Source organism: Typopeltis vanoorti, chromosome 5 (assembly GCF_054136105.1).
Source record: "Typopeltis vanoorti isolate ZY-2024b chromosome 5, IOZ_Tvanoo_1.0, whole genome shotgun sequence".
NCBI classification, from domain to species: Eukaryota; Metazoa; Arthropoda; class Arachnida; order Uropygi; family Thelyphonidae; genus Typopeltis; species Typopeltis vanoorti.
Genome location: NC_143553.1, coordinates 59472623 through 59494601, shown reverse-complemented (window position 1 = coordinate 59494601; position 21979 = coordinate 59472623). Strand labels below are relative to the sequence as shown.

The following is a 21979-nucleotide window of genomic DNA, read 5'->3' as shown; positions in this document are numbered from 1 at the left end:
TTCCTTGACAACAGCCAATCAAATCCAATCAGAAGAATTACATAAAGTTACTTTCTCTTTCAGTAATGATAAATAAAAAAAAATATCATAGTTCACATAGGGTACATTAAACTTACATATATACATTCTATTTCAGAAATACAAATAAAAAAATAATCCATAGTTCATATAAATCACATTCAATCATAATAAACACAAATTCTATAACATACATGCACAGCTTCTTATAATATTATTATATAATAAATTAAAAGAATAATATTTTTATACAGAGCCTTTTTATTACTATTACATTACTTAAGATTATATTATTAACTAATAATAAACAAAATTCAAGGCAATTATATGAATAACACACTATAAGCAAGCAAGAGACAAACAATAAATAATATTTACAAGTCTTGCCTTTGACATGGAGGATTATGTTGGATTCTGAAAGAAGTATTAACAATTTTCATTTCTTTTCATTTAGATTCCAACAATATGTTCTTTAAATGAATTGTGTATATGGAGTAATTACTGACTTCAACTATAATAGTTAATGATTAAAGTTCTTTGAATTAAGTTAAATACTTCAGTTTGGGATCAGTAATGGCATTTCTATAGGTGATGAACTTAGCATTTTGACAATTGAAATGGATAATAAATTTAGTTTAATCCTTTATCCAAGTGTGAGCAAACAAAGTTTGCGCCTGAAAGTATCTTCAGGACTGGGTTAAGGTGGTACACACCAGGGCAACTCGTTGCAAAGGTGGAGCAAGCTACCAACACTCCTATCCTAGTATCTCCTATAATGCAAAACACATCTCCTTGCGGATATGTCTATTGTTATGCATTAAGGGAAGGGCCACTACCCAGACCGGTTTCGACCTTTATTGAGGTCTCTTCAGTGGGAGCCAGGCCCAAGTCGAGATATCAGGCAGAAGCATTTGCAGGTCATCTCCACCTATAGGAATTGCCAATTGGTGTGCCACCCTTTTTTAATAAATTACTCTGGATTTAGAGAAAGATGTTGAAAGTTTATTTTCCACTTGGTTAGAGTATAATAAATTTAGTTTAATCCTTTATCCAAGTGTGAGCAAACAAAGTTTGCGCCTGAAAGTATCTTCAGGACTGGGTTAAGGTGGTACACACCAGGGCAACTCGTTGCAAAGGTGGAGCAAGCTACCAACACTCCTATCCTAGTATCTCCTATAATGCAAAACACATCTCCTTGCGGATATGGGTATTGTTATGCATTAAGGGAAGGGCCACTACCCAGACCGGTTTCGACCTTTATTGAGGTCTCTTCAGTGGGAGCCAGGCCCAAGTCGAGATATCAGGCAGAAGCATTTGCAGGTCATCTCCACCTATAGGAATTGCCAATTGATGTGCCACCCTTTTTTAATAAATTACTCTGGATTTAGAGAAAGATGTTGAAAGTTTATTTTCCACTTGTTTACCACCTTAACCAGGACTGGGTTAAGGTGGTAAACCACCTTAACCCAGTCCTGAAGATACTTTCAGGCGCAAACTTTGTTTGCTCACACTTGGATAAAGGATTAAACTAAATTTATTATACTCTAACCAAGTGGAAAATAAACTTTCAACATCTTTCTCTAAATCCAGAGTAATTTATTAAAAAAGGGTGGCACACCAATTGGATTGGCAATTCCTATAGGTGGAGATGACCTGCAAATGCTTCTGCCTGATATCTCGACTTGGGCCTGGCTCCCACTGAAGAGACCTCAATAAAGGTCGAAACCGGTCTGGGTAGTGGCCCTTCCCTTAATGCATAACAATAGACATATCCGCAAGGAGATGTGTTTTGCATTATAGGAGATACTAGGATAGGAGTGTTGGTAGCTTGCTCCACCTTTGCAACGAGTTGCCCTGGTGTGTACCACCTTAACCCAGTCCTGAAGATACTTTCAGGCGCAAACTTTGTTTGCTCACACTTGGATAAAGGATTAAACTAAATTTATTATACTCTAACCAAGTGGAAAATAAACTTTCAACATCTTTCTCTAAATCCAGAGTAATTTATTAAAAAAGGGTGGCACACCAATTGGCAATTCCTATAGGTGGAGATGACCTGCAAATGCTTCTGCCTGATATCTCGACTTGGGCCTGGCTCCCACTGAAGAGACCTCAATAAAGGTCGAAACCGGTCTGGGTAGTGGCCCTTCCCTTAATGCATAACAATAGACATATCCGCAAGGAGATGTGTTTTGCATTATAGGAGATACTAGGATAGGATTGTTGGTAGCTTGCTCCACCTTTGCAACGAGTTGCCCTGGTGTGTACCACCTTAACCCAGTCCTGAAGATACTTTCAGGCGCAAACTTTGTTTGCTCACACTTGGATAAAGGATTAAACTAAATTTATTATACTCTAACCAAGTGGAAAATAAACTTTCAACAATTGAAATGGATGATTGAATTTTTAAAAAAAATTATTCATCATATTACAGCAAAAACAATCTCATACATAAATTAACCGGGATTTTTCTCACAAAAAAAACTTAGGATTTTTCATCCCATACATTGCAAGTCAGCCAGAAAACATACCGTATTAACAAAACAGAAATACTATTAGTGGGTGGTAGATGTTATAGTGGATTGTGTGGTGTGAAGTAACCCCCCCTCCCACACACACACACACACCAAATCCTGTGAGGAATCTGTGGGCTCATTGGAGGTGCCATGTAGTTGTCAATGTTTTGTTTGCTCATTAGGTAAAGGGAAAAAAAAAAAAAATTTCTTGATAAGTATAATTTACAAACTAGCCCATTTTCTAAAAGAAATACAGAAAGTACTTACCATTTTATTAGCTTTTCTTTTCTTACTTTCCAAAGTTTCCCATCACATTTCTAAGTGAATCCAAGACAATTGCCAGGCCTGGTTGGCTGAGGGGGTTAGTGTACTAGCTCTCCAACCAACAGTTTCTGGGTTTCAGTCCTGTCATGAGTATGGATGTTTGTGATTGTGTTTAGATGGGATGAATTTCATTACTTATTTGTGAGACTTCTGCCCCACTTATTCCTGAAGTGGCTTGAAAAAGTTCCAGGTTTGGTCTCTAGAGCTATTTCTGGACAGTTCAAAAAAATAAGGTGTAAAATGATAAAAAAAGATTTTTAAAAAAATTCTTTTACCCTCCCACAGTACTAATGTGCTATAAGTTCACAACCTTTCATGGGTGTGAGATGCATAAAAATAAATAAATATATACATATATATATATATATATATATATATATATATATATATATATATATAAGGATTCAAAATTCCTCTACTTCTTTCTTGTTAGACTTCTTTTATGTGACCTTAGGCAAAATTATTCTCAATGTACAGTTTGCCATTTTGAAATTTCATTGGTGACTATACTCAGCTCTGTTGATTTTGTTGTTCTAGTAGTTGACTTTTTCACTGTTCATTCTGGTTCCCTGACAAAAATATTGTACCTTGTTTAACAAACTAATGCTCCAGATAGCAAGATGTTAGATTATGTATACCATCATGAGATTGGCCACTAGGTAGTGAGTTTTAAACATTGGTTGTCAATGTTTAAAATGGGCCACAGCAAGATAAATTCATTTCATATTTATTGTGTGACAATATTGTATAATTTTTAGATTTTTAGATTCAGTATGGAACACAGTTTTAGGTTAAATTTCTTAGGCAGTATTTCTTTAAATTCATTGTGTCTTGTTAGCACTCTTATACAAAATAGTGGTGTAAGGTAGATTATTGCATAGGTCATCATGTAAGACAAGTAAAGTGAATGGTGTGAATTTTTCAAAAATGGTACAGTACCTTGAATGTAGTATGTGTGTATATGAGGAGATGCTGAATAAGAGAAAGGAGCAGGTGTAGGTATGTAGGAAGTGTGATATTCTGATGAACCATGAGTCTTATTTAAATATGAGTAAGGAACATGGCATAGTAACTGAAATGGTTGTTGAGGAAGATTGTGAGAATGTTACAAAAAAACATGTGGAAGTGATAGTGAAGAAAAGAGTGCAATTGATAAAGTCTGCAATAATGACATTGGACAACAGAGTGCAGTTAATGATAAGATGGTGAGTGGGGGTTAATGGGGAACAACCTTGCATGGTTGATGATAAGAATAAGTGAAAGCGAATGATAGTAAAAAAAAAAAATGATGCAAGATTTGAAAGCTGAATTGGTAAAGATGAAGCAGATGCAGATTGAACTGAAGAGAGCTGTAGATATGGGTGTAGCTTTTTTACTCAAATTGTGCTGCAGTTGTGCATCGGTTAGATACAAGTGGTGTTATTGTTTGAAACTCTGTTGTATATATTGTGTTTTCGCTGCTGTTTGTTTCACTACTTCAGCATCTAAAGATGGCTTCCAACAAGAAGCATACGTCAGCGGTGTGCAGGACTTCTACACAAAAGGCTGGCTCAGCGTTAGATTTTTCACAATGGATGCATTGCGGAAACTGCTACATGTATGTGCCGAAGAATGTGAAGGATCTGTGGACTGTCTGGCTAAATGAGAAGAATGAAAATGTCGACATATGTAAGAAGTGTCGAGATAGGCTGGAGTGTTTAGGAATGGAAGCAGACATCGGGACTGTAGCAGAAGAACTTTAGCGGGAGTTCATGAAAATGAAAAGTGACCTTCATCTTCTGCAAGAAGAATTGGAAGTGCTCAGTAAGGAGGTACTGGAAGTTAAAACTGAGTTAAATGTGTTGAACAGAGAAATTAGGACTATAGAGATTACTTTAGCTGAAGTAACTAGAACAGGATTACGTATGGGAGAGTCTTTGGTGAGTGATGAAGTAATAAATAGTCCGGGAGTGATTGGGGATCAACAAAATAAAAGGACAAGAGGTCTAGAAGAAATGAGATGTCGTGTGTTGGAACGTCCTTCTTGGCTCTATGGTTCGCCATCTTGTTGCAATGTTGTTCTTAATAAAATCAATTAATTGCTGATTGATTACTAATCAAAATGTAGGGAAATTTATATTTATACTGCACCACCCTATATTTAGATTAGCCTATGTAAAATAGTAGAATCAATCTTCAATTAACTTAGCAGTCTCCTTATTCATACAGGCCGAATTTAATATTTTTCACTTAGGGCTCCCGCAAGGTTCGAACTTTTTATGAACGGTGCAATGAAAAAGAATCAGGCACACACAATATTGAAATCAACAAAACAAAACATTTAATACAAGGTTATATGGTAAATACATAAATTTAACTCCGAAAATAAGATAATACAATTCACTTAGTTCTTCAGATACAAAATTCACAGTTCTCTCAATAACAAAGATTGTTCATGCTGATCAATACCACAGAATTTCTTGCTAAATAAATTTGCTGGTATCACTCAGTTACACTCTATATTTAACGCTTAGCAAACACTTATAACATTATTAATCGCGGCAGTTATTGCTTCAAGGGGAATTACTTTCAACTTCTAACTTTGGCTAAATTCAGTGAAATGGCACAGTAAATGTTAGGATATTCGAGATGGAACTATCACTTAAACCTTCACTCTAAAATAAAATAAAATAAAATAGGACTGTTCTTACTGGGATTAATCCTTAGCACATCAGATTCAATGTGAGCACATTTCAAACTTATATTCACTATTACTCCGATGGAACACTATTCAAAAGAATTCTTAAAGGAGATAACTGAATTATTATTTATCGCGCTACACAATTCTTGACGGGCTTACTATAGGGCAGAATAATTATTCCATGTTTATTACTGTATAACAAATTGAGCTTTGTACAATCCTTTTTTAAAGCGATATAGGAATACGTAGTAATTCTAAAACTCAGTGGATTTATTCTGAATCTTATATTAATCTTCCGGTCTTTTAGTTATCTCATTACGGCACTAAATTCCTATTACTGCCACCACTGACTTTACTCTCAGCTGCCTATAAGTTTTCTCCTCGTCTCTGTACACTTCTGAATGCTACTCCCTTGAATTTCCTGCCCTTCAGTCTTCTTGTTTACTTTTACCTCTCGCTTATATGCCTTCCATCTTCCCACCTAAAACTTGTTCACTCTGTCCAACTCATTAATTTCTCTTCTCCCAATTATCGAAGCTCATGCCATATGCTTGCGCGTTCTATTTTATTTCTATCTCAATGGCAACAATCAAAACAGAACGTAAACATAAGCATTAGCGTTACATAAGGTTATACCTTTACACTGAGTAATGAAAAATAATAATAAAAATATTATAGTTACTTAATTTCTCTTTCGTTTCATCTACAAATAATAATAATAAATTATATGTTACAGTTTATAAGGCACATAAAAGTTACATACATAGAATTCCTCATAATATTATTGAAGGAATAAAGTAATAAGATAAGTGTTATTTACTATAGAGTCCTTTCAATAGTATAATATACATTAAAATTATATAAAATTATATAATTAAATAATAGCTGATAAAATTCAAGGATAATACATGGATAATAAATCTTAAACAAGGGGCTAACAATTATTATTTAAACAAGTCTTGCTTAGTATATGGTAGATTATGTTAAATGTGAATGAAGAATAAAAACATACAAAACAATTTCATTCACAGTTTAACAGGTCTAGAAGAAACGAGATGTCGTGAAAGTGAGGGGGTAAGTAAAAGAGCGTTGAGTAATGAAACTGGGAGAGTCATGCTGAATAGCATAGAAAATGAGGCAATGAATGATGCTTGTTTGGATGTGAATGAAGTTAAGAGTGGTAAAATATATGGTAATTCTATGATTAAGGGTATGGAGAGCATACCCTTAATCATAGAATAGAGTATGCCTGAGGAGTGCTAGGCTGGTGGGACAATAGAGAGAATGGCTTTAGCAATAAAGAGAGGGCATGATGCAGACAAGATGATAGTTATGGTGGGTACAAATGACCTGAGTGGTAGTATAAATCAGGTAGCAAAAGATTTAAGAACATTATTAGATATTGTGAAGAAGAAAAGTGTTAATGGGAGGATAGTGTGTGTGCTGCCTCGTTTTGACAATTATGAGTTAAGTAGACGAGCGATGATAATGAATGATATGATTGCAAGAATGTGTAAAAAAAGAGGTCTGGAATTTGTTGATGTCTGGAGTGTGTTTGATCGAAAAAGACAGTTGTATGCTGGAGATGGGTTGCATCTGAACATGGACGGTCATAAGCGATTGAAGAAGTTACTGTTTTCTGAACAACTTGGAGTAATCGGGCAGGGAAACTAAAATTGAAAAGGTTGAGTGTAAGAGAGAGAAACTTTAGCAGTGATTGTATATTTGTTGATCCTTATTCGCAGAATAGAGTGGATAAAAATTGGCATGGGACTATTGAAATTAGTAACATGTATATCAGTTAAGCCAGTACAAGAACTAAAGGGAATCTGCAATTTTTGTATACCAATGCAAGAAGCATTCGAAATAAGAGAGAAGAATTTTTGGCATTAGTCAGTGGAATCTCACCAAAAGTTGTGGGCATTAGTGAAACTTGGTTGTCAGCAGACAGTGTGGTCACTGGAATTGAATGTGATGGGTACAGTATTTTCAGGGAGGATAGAGATGATAGAACAGTGGGAGGAGTACTGTTGATGATAGCTGATGTGTTGCAGCCAAAGAAAGTAGTATATCAAGATGATAGACATGAATGAGAGTTCGTTTGAGGTGGTCTGGTGTGAAATAGTGACCAACGCAACCAAATATACAGTTGGTTGCTGCTATAGGCCAGGGGGTACGGGGGGGATATTGAATTCATGCATCAGCAAATTAGTGCAATGAGTGCTGGTTTAGATTATTAGAGGGGGATTTTAATTATGGTGATATCAATTGGAAGGAGGAAATATCACATGGTAAAAAGGAAATGGAGTTCATACATCGTCTGCGAGATAATTACTTGAAACAGCACATAACTGAAGGGACACTTGGTGTGAGAGTGTTTGACCTGGTCATTGTTTCAGAGGATATATGCATAAGTAAGGTGTCCTCATTACCTCCAATTAGTGAGAGCGATCATGTGGTATTGACTTGGGAGGTTGCAAAATCTGTGGATTTTTCTGTTAAGAAGGGATATATACGGAACTACAGGTTAAGCAATTATAACAAGCGTTGGAGTGAGCTTGCAGCCATCCCATGGCAGAACATGTTGCAGGGGAAAGATGTTAGCAGTGCATGGGATAAAATCAGCAGGTATCTGAGGAAAGCAATATCAGATTGTGTCCCAATGGTCATGGAAGACAAACAAGGTTGGCTTTAGATGGATGAGCAGTAGTATCAAGCTTGATCTGCAAAAAAAGAAAATGTTACGGAGAATGTACAAGGAGAAAGGCGATCAGTACACCCATGAGCAGTACAAGGCTCAAGCTAGGAAGGTTATCAGTATAGTAAGAAAAGCTAAATCAGATTATGGGAAGACCTTAGCCAATGAGATCAAGAGTAATCCCAAAGAGTTCTTCCGCTGTGTGGCAAGTAAAAGGAAGAATGACTTTGGAAGGTTAACTTTAGTGGGTGCTGATGGTATTGAGGTGAAAAATTCAGATGTAATAGTCGAGTTACTGAGTGATCACTTTTCAAAAGTCTATCACCCAAATGAGGATATCTCTGTACCTGTAGCAATAACTAATGTCAGAATTGAAGTTAAGAAATCAGAGGTACTTAGTATATTGCAAAATTTAAATGCAAACACTGCTGTAGGTTTAGATGTTATATCAGCTCGGGTGTTTCGTGAATGTGCAAAGGAATTGTCAACGCCTCTTACTTGGTTATTTAACTTAAGTTTGAACTCTGGTATGGTCTCTAGGGAGTGGAAGAAGGCAAAGTAGTTCCTTTGCATAAAGGTGGCTCTAAAACTGCAGTAGTTAATTACAGACCAATCACCATCTCAGGAGTGGTGGTAAAAGTATTGGAAAAGTTGGTTAAAGACAAAATTCAAGAATGGGTGGATCAGGATATGATACTCTATATGGGTCAACATCGTTATATTAAAGGTAGATACTGCCTTAGCAATCTATTAACTTTTTATAATAGAATGACATCCGAGTTGGACAAAGGAAATGGATACACAGTTTTACTTCTGGATTTTGCTAAGGCTTTTGACAGGATACCCCATGGAACACTGTTACGCAAATTGGAGCAGATGGGAATGGATACTAAACTAGTGATATGGATAGGAGAATGGCTCAGGGAGAGATACGAGAAGGTGGTGTATGGAGGAGCAGAGTCCAGGATAAGGCAGGTGACACCAGTGGTGCGCCTCAGGGCTCTGTGCTTGGGCCATCGTTGTTTAATTTGTACATAAATGATATAGGAAATGGCTTGAGGGGAGATATTCAGCTGTTTGCCGATGATGCAAAGTTGGGTAGCGCAATAAAAAATCAAGCTGATGTTGAGAGTTTGCAGGATGATTTAAATAAGCTGGCAAAGGGTAATGGATGTCAGTTCAACGTGGAAAAGTGTAAGGTTATGCATTTTGAGATTAAAAGATTACCGGCTGTGTACTATATTGACAGAATGGTACTCCAAGAGATTGATGGGGCTAGGGACTTAGGGGTGTTGGTGGATAGGGAGATGAAGTTCAGGGGGACACATTGCTAAGGTGTCCAAGATTACACATAGGATTACGTGGTTATTGAGGAACACACTAACATCCAGAGATAAAGAGGTTATTATTCCCCTTTATAAAGCGTTGATACTTCCACATTTGGATTACTGTGCTCAGGTCTGTTCGCTTGGAGATGAGGAGGTTGTGGAGAGAGTTCAGAGGAGAGTGACTAGGTTAGTGAGTGATGTAAAAAATGCTCCCTACATTGATAGATTGAGAGCTTGTGGATTGCAGAGGTTGGTTGATAGGCAGAGAAGAGGGGATATGATAGAAACATTTAAATTACTAAAAGGTTTTTATAAGATGATGCAGGAGAAATGTTTCAGCTGTGTGATAGTGATGGAACAACAAGAGGTTATCCCTGGAAATTAAAGAAAAGTGTGGTTAACAAGGGTGTGAGAATGAGGTTTTTTGCCTGGAGGGTGGTGAATGAGTGGAATTCATTGCCTGACTCAGTTGTGAGTTCATCTGTAAATGAATTCAAGAAGAGACATGATAGATATCGTATTGCTGGTTTGAGTCTCCTGTGATGAGTCTACTGACTCCATGAAGATACCCGTAATAATGATATTATGGATATCTTCATTAATTTCTGATATGTATGGAAGAGTGAAGAATACAGGAATGAATAATGTTGGTATGAAAGAGGTAGTGAAAGACTTGTGAGTGACATTGTGGAGGTGATGTGGAGAACTTGCAGGATAATTTAAATAGGCTATTAGTGTGGGCAAAAGATAATGGCTATCAGTTTAATGTGGTGAAATGGAAAGTTATGCATTTTGGGATAATTGATCACAAATTGTGTACCATATTGATGGAACTGTACTCTAAGAAATAAATGAGGCTAGAGATTTTTTTTTGTGGGGAAGGGGTAGACAGAGTTTAAGTTTAGAGGGCATATTGCTAAGTTTGCCAAGGTATCATAAGATTATTTGGCTGTTGAAGAACACACTAACAAGTAAAGATAAAGAAGTTTTTACTCTTTATAAGGCCTTATAATACTCTTTATATTACTGTGCTCGTGTCTGGTCTCCAGAGTTTCTTGGTGATGTGGAAGTGGTGTAGAGGATTCAGAGGTGAGTGTCCAAGATTGGTCAGTGGAACACATCCTGTTATGATATATTGAGGGTGTGTGGATTGCAGAAGTTGGTTCATAGACAAAAAAAGAGAGGATATGATAGAAACATTGTTTTATCATATCCTAAAGCGTTTTATAGGATTGATACTGGGAAAATTATTATTATTATTATTTAGGCCTCCAAGGAGTCAAAAGACTCATCTCAGGAGTTCCTTCCTAGGAAACACAAGTCTATCAAGACTCAACGTGGGAGGTCCCTCCCAGGAAACACAAATCTATCATACCACTCCTTAAACTCATTGACCATTCCCACTCTCACCACTCTATCAGGCAATCCATTCCACGGTTCAACCACCCTCCATGCAAAGAACCCACTCCTCACCCTCTTGCTCACAGTTTCCTTTCGTAACTTCCAGGGATGTCCCCTTGTCATCACTCCTTCCCGCTGTTCAACCAAGCAAAAGAACTCCCCAGTGTCAACCCTGTAACCATCTCTCAACAGTTTGTTTCAATTATATCACCTCTCCTTCTTCTATCCACCAAACTCTGCAGTCCACATTCCCTCAGCCAATTCTTATAACTAGCATTGTAAAGTCCTTAAACTGTTTTTGTTATCTGCCTCTGTACCCCTTTCCACAGTTAATTTATCCCCTTCAAATCCTGGGGACCAAATTTCAGAACAATAGTCCAAGTGTGGTCTTATCAGGGTCTTATACAACGGAATGCTAACTCTTTTATCTCTGCAGGTCAGCATCCTTCTCATTATTGCAGCAATCCATTGTGTTACCTTCACCACCTTTGCAATATATCCCTTGAATTTCAGGTTTCTATCAATCATCATCCCCAGATCTCTTGTCTCCCCTACTTCCTCCAGTATACCTCCTCCAATAGAGTATACAGCGTCCCATCGATGTGTCCCAAACCTCAAGATCTTACATTTTGCTGCATTAAACTGATACTCCCATTCATTTGCCCATCTGTCTAGCTTATTAAAATCTTCTTGCATGACTACCACATCTGCACTATTACTAATAACCCTTCTCAGCTTCACATCATCTGCAAACAACTGAACATCCCCCTGCAATCCACTGACAATGTCATTGATATAAAGGTTAAACAATATAGGTCCCAGTACTGAGTCCTGTGGGACCCCACTTGTAACCCTCTGCCTCCTTGAAACTGCCCCACCATACACAACTCTCTGATACCTATCGGACAGCCAATCCTGAATCCAGTTGACCAACCTGACATCCAAACCCATGTGCTGCAACTTAAAATATCAGCTTATCATGTGGCACCCTGTCAAATGCCTTCGCTAAATCCAAGAAAATGGCAGTATATATGCCTTTCCCTCATCTACTGCTCTTGTAACTTTATTATAAAAGGCTAGCATATTACTAAAACAAGAGCACCCCCCCCCCTCACAAATCCATGTTGACTCTCACAGATAATATTACCCCCATCTGTCCACAAACTGGCCTATAATTAGACAATTCCAGTCTGCTACCACCCTTATGCCATAGAACTATCTTACCTTCCTTCCATTCCCTGGGCACCTTTCCTGTAGCCAGACTTTCATTGAAAAGCCAGGTCAAAGGAGCTGTCAGATTAAAGATTAAAGTTGCTTAGCACATTCTCTCAAAACTCGTGGTGAAATACCATCCAGTCCCACAGCTTTACTGACATCCAGAGTACTCGGTATTTGGAACATGTTCTCCTCCTGCACCTATAAACCTTGAACCTGCCCTATCCCTCTAGTATTAAAATTTACTCCTCCAGGATGAAATACACCAATAAAGTGTTCATTGAACAATTCCACTATGTCCTCTGCATCAGTCACTCTATTCCCATTTTTATCCTGCAGTGTCATTCTTCCACAATCATTTTTCCTGCTACTGGCCACATAGCTAAAAAATTCCCTAGGATTTTCTTTGGATCTTAGGGACAATCTTTTCTCATATTCCAGTTTCGCCTTCCTTACCATACTAGTCACTCTCCTGGCCCATGTCTTATATTCTTCATGCATTTGCTCTTCACTTGTCTCCTTATATCTCTTCCATAGCCTCTTTTTCACATGCAGCTCCTGTTTAATATTGTTTGTCATCCACTTTACCCCAAATTGTGTCCCCTTCTTCACTTGTGGAATACAGCTTACTATTAAGCACTTGGTTAGAGAGGGCAGAACAAGAGGTTATCCCAGGAAGTTGAGTAAAAGTGTGATTAGCAGGAATGTGAGAACTAGATTTCTTGCTTGGAGAATTGTAAATGAATGGAATGGATTGTCCATGTTAGTTGCAAGTGTGCTTTGTCTGTTAATAAGTTCAAGGAGAGGTATGATAAATTGAGTGGATAGGTTGGGTCTCCCGTGATGAGTCTTTGGACTCCATGGAGGTGCCTGTGCAATAATAATAGTGATCATTCCTCTATAAGACCTTGATGCAGTATGGACTGCTGTATCAAACATGCACAGCAGTCCACCTCCAGACTGCTGTGCACAGATTTTTTTGGTTATAAGGCAGTGGTATAGATGATTCAGAAGTAGGTCATTCCATATAAGGTGACTTTCTATATGATTTCCTATAATAGATTAAAGTTTGTGTGTTACAGCATATAGGTTAAAAAAAAAGGGGGGGGTATAATAGAAGCAATATATAAGTTACCAAAGGAGTTTTTTAGGATAGTTACAGAAGAAAATGTTCAGTAGAGATGTTAAAAACAAAGAAGTTGTGAAAGTGTTAGAAAGTTTAGCAATGAAGAGTAGATTTTTATTTGGATGGTGAATGAGTGGAATGGGTTACAATGGTTTAGAGTGCTTTGTCAGCAAATGAGTTAGTGTTGTTAATTAAGGTTTGTTTGTGTGTGTGTGTGTGTGTGTGTGTGGTGCAGTGAATCTTTATATATCATGGAGATAATATTTACTAAGATCAGCTCAATTTATGTAATTTTTGTTATTCTCTTGGATAACAAGGCCTGGTTGGCCGAGTGGTTAGCGTATCTGATCTCCAGCCAAAAGGCTGCATGTTCGCTGTGGGCATGGATGTTTGTGATTGTCTGTGAAAATACTAGTGGTGGTTGTCGGCAGTAGATGGCATTGGTGTAGATGATGAAGGTAGTTGAAGTTCGTTGTAGTTGGTGGATTGAGTGGTGGAGTAGGTGCCCTCCCTCTATGAGTCTTTAAACTCCTTGGAGGTGTCACGTAGTAATAATAATAATAATAATAATAATAATTTTGAAATTTGCTTTTTTTGTGAGGAAGAAATACTTGACTTCTTCTTTTAGGTTAATTAAAATATAGTATCATTCCCTAAAGTTTTTTTTTAAATTAATGTTGCTTTATTGGAAGTTCTATAACTGTAATCTTCTGATCCTGTGTTACTCTCAGTTCCAGAAGATGCCATTAAAATTATTTAAACAAAAGTACCATTATTACTTCACAATATGCAAGTTTGGCTGCATTATCTGTGGTATGTTTTACCTGCTTTCACCAAATCTTAATTTTTTTCAAACTCCATAGAAAAGGGACATTGTTACTATACCACAGTATAACGTTTCTGTCTTTCCATTTATTGTAGCAATAGCTATAGCAATAAGTGCATCTGTAGTGTTGGGAGAATGACAGACCAGTGCATCCTTTGATTGAAGAAGATCAGAGTGTGATTCTTTTCATGATGAGAGAAATCTTTATATTGACTTTTTTTTTTCAATTGAAGGTGAGTTTGCCAATTGCATAAGGAGTTATCAGTCCCTCCCCCAAAAATTTGGGTTTTATCTCGCTTTCAGGCAGATCAAAAGAACATGTGCAAACAGACAAAATATACTATTAGCAGATAGTAGCTGGCTAAGTGCAGTAGAGGATTATGTCAAGTGGGTGGTGGAGAGTATCCTCCCATGATGATGAGTCCTTGGATTCCATGAGGCATCACAATAATGATAATATATCCCTTCATACAGTAAGTGGCATAATATACTACTTGTTGTAGTATTAATTCAGGTGGCTAAAATAAATTTACAAAAAACATGTACTTGGAAGCAATGTATTGTTATTATTTGTATAAGTAGCTGCATTACTAATTCTCTATGAAAAGTCTCTTTAGAGATAGTTTGTCAGAAGACTATGATGTTGATTCCCAAACAGAATGCTGGAGTGCATCACAAAGTATTCATGAAATAACTTCTTAAATAGAGAATTGTGAGAATATATATATATATATATATATATATATATATATATAACTTCTTAAATTCTTAAATATTTGTTTTCAGATTTGCAACAGCAAAGGTCAGTGTCATTGCCATCTTGGATACAAACCACCATATTGTGATTATCCTGGTCCTGGTGGAAGTCTACACAGTGGACCTGCCTCTGATCCTTATGGTATACATTTTATCAATACATATTTATCTAACATCTATATATGAATTGTATGAATCTCTCTCTGAAAAATAGTTTCACTTATTAAATCATTTCTTCATATTGGAAAGATATTTTTAGATAAATGAACAAATAATTATCTCTTATTTTTCATTGGGTTAATGCATGCTGCATCTGAGAAGTTATTTTGGACTGTTCATAATAAGATGAATAACACAAAAATGTAAAGCATCCTCACACTTACAAAACCTATGGAATCGGTGTGGAGAGTATCGAGAAGCTGAACCTAGGCTCAGAGCAACAGATCTCAGGAATGCATTCAAAGAACTTTATAGAATTTTGATCCTTACTTCTACTTTATAATTTGCAAATTTCTAAATATTAACTTATGAACTTGTCCTTTATACATGTATAGCTGTATAAAGATTCCATTCCCATCTGAAGAAAAATACAGAAATAAAGGTGAGGAATTCTTGGCATTGGTAGATGCAGAGAAACCAAAAATTATAGGCATTATGAGACTTGGTTTGCAAGGAGGATATTGTTACAGGAATAGAATCTGATGTGTTCAATTTATTCAGGGAGGATAAAGTAGGTGATTATTGTTAATGATTTAATTCTTTTAAATCCAGCCAGGGTAGAAATCAACATTTTTGTAGTAATGAGTAATACAGATTTGGTTAATAGGGAAAGATTATCATGAGGTTAATAGTGAAGATTATCATGAACTTCATAGATGGATAAATCTTGTGGATACAATGATGATTATCATTATGGGTAATTGCAGCTATGTGGATACAGACTGGGCAGAGGAGGAAGCATGCAAGATGAGGAAAAATAAAAGTATATAACTACTCAGGGATAACTGTCTTAAGAAGCATGACAAAAAAGACTCCGAGCACAAAAACATTGAATCTAGGATTATCATCAGAGAATCTGCCTAGAAACAAGTTGACCATTGAACTTCCATTTGGAGAGTTCAGTTTGACTTAGTAGTAAGGGACATATGTGGAACTGTAAAGCAGGTGACTATAATAAACTGAGAAGGCAGCTTTGAAGCACAAGAAACTGCATGGCAGAGGAATCATCTATAGATATGAATTAGTCAGAGTGTATAAAATTTTTTTGCTCAGTTCTAAATTATATTCTTGTTTTAATTCTAGGTTTAATGCAGGTGGTGACATTGCAATTTGGAAGGAGAATGAAACTGGAGAACATGCTTGTTAAAAGTGTTTCATGAGTGAATGCCAAAAGTGTGAAGAGAGTAAGAAGAATGATAAGTGAGTTGAAAGATGAAATGTGTGATAATGTGATTGGCATAATTAGTGTATAAGCAGTTCGAGTGACTGTACAAATAGCATGGTGGAAAATGAAGAGAATGACCAGATGGTAATGGAAAAGATAGCAGACCTATGTGGAGTTCTTCATAGAACAAAACACGAGATTTGATTGGTTGGAAAAACAGTGGGCAGATGGTATGACACAGAAGTGAAAGAAAGGATCAAATTTTGTATGGTGATTCATTGATAATAGGAGTCCTTGAAGAGAGTGTGATGAAATCATGTTTTCCTGCTGCTAAGATTAAAGATGTCAGTGATGCTGAGGATGCAAAGAGTCAAGGTGAAAGAGATGTTTATTTTGGCTACATGATGCAAAATGTAGCACCTTAGGTTCTTAACTTTAGTGGTCCAAATAACAAGGTGTAAGGGAGGTTGTGGGATGAAGGGAATATTGCAGTTTATGTGTACTAATGCCAGAAGTATTCAAAATAAGGTTGAGGAGTTTGGGGCATTGGTTAGCACAACATGGCCAAACATTATAGGCATTAGTGAGACATAGTTAACAGAGGATGATATGATCATAGGAATAGAATGCAAGATATGTCTTCAGACATATCTTGCATTCCCATGTACCTGCAACATCTCTACATATCAGAATGTATACTTAGAGTGAGAAGGATGAAGCTATCCATCTATCTAACTCCTACCTGATTTAGTAGAAGTTAGAGTTGAATAGCATCATTTGGGAAACAAAGATGGGATGCAGAATTTATGCTTGGTGAGGATATACTGTCAGAGGTGGAGGAAATAAGAGATCTTGGGATGATAGTGGATAAGGATCTGAAATTTAGGGGACATATTGCCAAAATTGTGAAGACATTACAAAGACTTCTGGGAATGATGTAGAGGACATTGACTTGCAGAAGTAGGGAGATTCTTGTTCCATGAGAACCAGAGGTCATCTCTGGAAACTGTATAAAGAGGGTGTGAGAAGCAGGTTTTTTGCATGCAGAGCTGTGAATGATTGGAATGCCTTGCCTGAGAGTGTGGTGTCTGCAGAGAATTTGAGTGTGTTTAAAGTGCAGTATGATGAGCTGTGTATATGATAAAATGACCTCCTAGATGAGTCTTTGACTCCATGGGAGTCTTGGATGATAATAATAAATTTTTAATTTTCATTTTATCAACATTGGGAGATAGTCCATTGGCTATGCTGAATTTTTCCACAAAAAAAAAAAAGGGAAAAAAAGTATATTGAATCATTATCCCTCAAAGTGCCCATTACATTATCTGTGTATGGTAATATTTTATTTCATGATCAAGGGAATTGTTGTTCCTCTCACAGCATATGAATTATCACTTCCTTTTAAAAAAAAAGTTCTAGAACCAGTGCAAAGTATAAGGGACTGAGAAGGCAACATGGCTTAACTCATTTTTGGATTGTGACCAGTTTCGATAGGAACCCAGGTAGTACTTAGGAGGCAAAAAGGATGGTGGACATTGTCAAATGTGCATGTCAGTCACTAAAAGTAGATCTAGATGCTATGGGCCATGGAATATGGAGATTGGTGACGAAGAAATGTATAAGCTACATGTATAAGCTTGGGTTAGTGAACAAGGGAGGATGATTATTATGGGTGATTTTAATTATGGCAGTATAGATTGGAACGAAGAGATAGCATTTGGGAATAAGGAAAATGAATTTGAGTTTTCAAACGACAACTATCTCGGTCATTATGTGAAGGAGTGCACATGAGAATTGAGAGTTTTAGATCTAATCATTTCATCAGAAGATGTAATTGTGAGTAAGCTGCTTGGCTCCAGATCAACAAAAACCCAGTTAATGAGAGTGATTGGGAAGTGATTACCTGTGTTGTGGCTAGTCATATGAAGACTTCTGTGAGGAAAGGATATATATGGAATTACAAGGCTGGTGATTATGAAAAGCTTTAGAGACAGCTAGGAGCTATAGCATGGTGTTAGATCCTAAATGAAGGAATCTTGGATAGAAATCATTCATTTAGGGTCTAACATATAAAAATGGCAAACATAGAGAAATACCTGCACACCAGTTGTAATTAAAAGTGAAACTTCCTCACTTTATGTAAAAATTTGTATACTTTATTTAAGCACCTTATATTTAAGCTATTGTGATTAATTTAAGATTTCATTTTGTATGTCTTTAAAAAGAGGGATAATGTGAATTAAATTTAAGCCTTACTTAAGCTATGCAAAATCTATTTTACATAGCTTACTCGGAAAATCACGTAGCCATGTATTCCATGAATCCAAGTATATCAGCGTCGTAGAAACGAAGAATAAGCCAAAGGGTGAAATTAGTAATGTTCGTGTACAAAAAGGGGCTAAAAAGGAGGGCGCTTGATGGGAGTATAAAAGGGGATTGAGCCTGGAACAAGGAGGCTTTTTTTTTTCTGGATCACTTGTCATATTGTTTTCCTGTTGGGTGGTTCGGAAGTTGGTGGGCAGTTTTGCGTAAAGGGGGGGATGAAGTCTGTGATGTCGGGCAGCGAGTGTTCGTAGAGAAATGAAGCTGGATTCTGTGCAAAGCTGAAGGAAGAAAATTCCAGTCCTAGCAGAATCAAGCCATCGCTGGAAAGCCCCATCGAGTTGTTCCCGAAATGCAAGGATTTTGAGTCCGTTTCCGGCAGAAAGAATGAAGATAGTAACCCCTACGTTGGCATATAGACAGCCAAAATAGATGAGAAATATCCGGACAAACACGTGGTGCAGAACGACGTGGAGAAAAAAAGGTCGGTAAGGTGCTATTCTTTTAATTTTGTGTGAATATTCATTAGAAGAAAGAAGATTGTTTACAATTATGAAATTAAGAACTTTATAATATGGAACTCTGTGGACAGTCACTATTTAGAAAGTTTACCTAGTTTGTGAGTAAGAAGAATTGTTTAGGAGAGATTTTTGTAACTTGTATGTGATAGAATTAACTTGATATGATATGAAAGGTAGAATTTAGAGTTTCAGTAATATTAGAATGGTTGATAGTTTGTTCTTACGAATAATACTGCTAGAAGGAATTTAGCTTAACTTGTTGTCATTTGATTTGTATCCCAATGCGTAATTACAGTGTTTAGCATGCCTTATAAGTTTAATTAGTTCGAATGTGTCAATCTCTTAGTTCGAGTTTTATTTAGTATTGAGCATAATTGAGTATATGAATTTTGTATTGTGTTTTTAGATATTCCAATAAACATGTTTACCTGAACCTGAGTCATGCCTGATTACGATTCCAAATTACCACTTATAAAAATAGAACCTGATTTTGGCGGGAAGGATTTAGTGAGTGAATATAAATATAGATTTAGGTCACGACTGCAATAATCTAGATCTATAGGGCAGTTAAGTAAGATATTGGGTAAGAAAGTTAAGAATCTAGTATTGTCTCCCTGAGTAAAGATCTTTTCTACTATAGGATACTGGCTGGCGCAGCAAAATATAAATTCGCCAGTATCTGAAGAGGAAACAATCCCAGATATAAAGTTAAGATTAAAATTGAGTATAAAGAGATAAATAAATATAGAACATAGATATAATAATAAGAGAAAGAAGAAACAACTTTTTAACAATGGAATGAGGTGTTATGTGGGGTGGGGGGTAAATGCTGCATGGGAACTGACCAAAAGATATTTAACAACATCAGTGTGTGAATCTGTTCTGAAGATCAAAAGACTGCATAAAGTAGGTGTCAAATGGACAAATACAGGGATGGATTAAGAATGAAATTTAGAAGAGAATACTGTGGAGAAAGCACAAGATGGACAATTACTATTATTACGGGCGACTCCAGGGAGTCCTTAGACTCATCGAGGGAGGCCCTAAACATCATGTCCACACAACTATACGACATACGATAATGGTAGCAATCAGTTGCATGAAGAGTATAAAGAGCAGGCCAGGAAGGTGACTTAGTTGGTTATTATTTTTGTTGGCCTGATATGCTAATTACTATAAGCAGTAATTAGCATATCAGGCCAACAAAAATCCTAGTAAATTTTTCAGGTATGTGGCAAGTAGAAGGAAAAATGATTATGGTAAGATGATGTTAATGGATGAAAATAGTAAAATGGTAATGTTGTAGAAGTAATTGTTGAGGTATTCACATATTCACTGAACAATTTATAAGGGTATTTCATCCTCTCACAGTGAAATCTTGGAAACTTCAAGTGTACAGGATGGTTTAACTGTGAGTGAGCTGGAGGTATATAAGGAAAGAAATAAACCTGATATCAATAAGGTGATAGGATTTGATTACACATCACCATATGTCTTAAGAGAATGATCCAGGGAATTGGCAGTAATACTAGCATGCCTGTTTAATAAGTCTTACAACATCACAGGTTCCAAGAGAGTGGAAAGAAGATAAAATTGTTCCACAGTATGAATGTGGTGATACGCTTGTGGCTACAAATTATTAGCATCCAGGAATGTGTTAGCAGAGCTAATCACAGGTGGCTTGGTCACTTAAACAGAATGGAAGAGGAAAGATTAACAAAACGTTCTCTGCCAGGTTGGCGGGAGAAAGACTCAGAGGAAGACCAAGATATAGGTGGATTGATTGTGAAAAGTGCCTTAGAAGATAGAAATATAAGTTCTGATAATGTTGAAGTCTTGACAGATAACAGATTGATTTGGAGGAAAATTGTAGATAGGAAGTTAGTAAAGGTGTAAGTTTTTCATGCTGTACTATCATATCCTGTACACCCCCTTGAGGGTATATGTCAGGAATTTGATGGTGATGTACTCCCTATAACCAGGAATGTGTTAGCAGAGCTAATCTCAGGTGGCATGGTCACTTAAATAGAATGGGAGAGGAAAGATCAACAAAACAGTTGTTCTCTGCAGGTTGGCAGGAGAAAGACTCAAAGGAAGACCAAGATATAGGTGGATTGATACAGTAACAGGTGACAAATGTCTTGGACAGGGGAGATGCATATACAGTGGGTATACTTTGATTTTGCAAAAGACTGCTATACAACAAGCTGTTAAATAAACTGAAAGAAATGGGATTGGATAACAGAATAGTGAATTGGATCAGTGACTAACTCTCAGATAGGTATTATCATAAAGTTATATATGGAGAGGCAATGTCCTGATGAAGAAGGGTCACTAGTGATGTGCTGTCCTTTTTTTCATTCTATGTCACTATCAATGTTAACAAGAACTTCACCTTCTGGCAGACTTTGCTCAAAAATCTTAAATGAAGACTTGATAGAAATAGTAGTAATATGCATAAATTTATAATTTATTTCCGATGTAATTGATTGTGATGATAGTCATGATAAGATCCATTATGCATTCACAGCTCTTCTACATTTTGTATGTGTGTGTGTGTGGGGGGGGGGGGGATAACATGTCTGTAATGTATATGTGTGATGTCCAGAATCAATATGTTATTCATTGATAGTTTTAGTAATTCAAATTGAAATAAATTAATATATACATTTACAAAAAATTAGAAATTTTTAACAGTGCATATAGTATATTGTTTAAATATGCCATATATTCAATTATTTGAGTTTGCATATACAAGAGGGTTATCCCAAAATAACTGGAATCTGAACTTGGCACATGTGCATTTTCTAGTTACAGATGCTGCTGCTAGGTGTCGTGAATGTGCAGTTTTCCATGCCAGTCTG

The 21979-nt window shown here is 36.6% G+C and overlaps 1 protein-coding gene across 1 annotated transcript in view; it reads left to right on the top strand.

Moving 5' to 3' along the window:
* LOC150106454 (disintegrin and metalloproteinase domain-containing protein adm-2-like) overlaps nucleotides 1-21979 on the top strand; it is a 279900-nt gene that overhangs the window by 253910 nt on the left and 4011 nt on the right. Inside the window, exon 13 of the mRNA XM_090393007.1 lies at nucleotides 14919-15030. Within this exon, the coding sequence (XP_090249133.1) occupies nucleotides 14919-15030 (112 nt within the window). The remainder of the gene's footprint in view (nucleotides 1-14918; nucleotides 15031-21979) is intronic.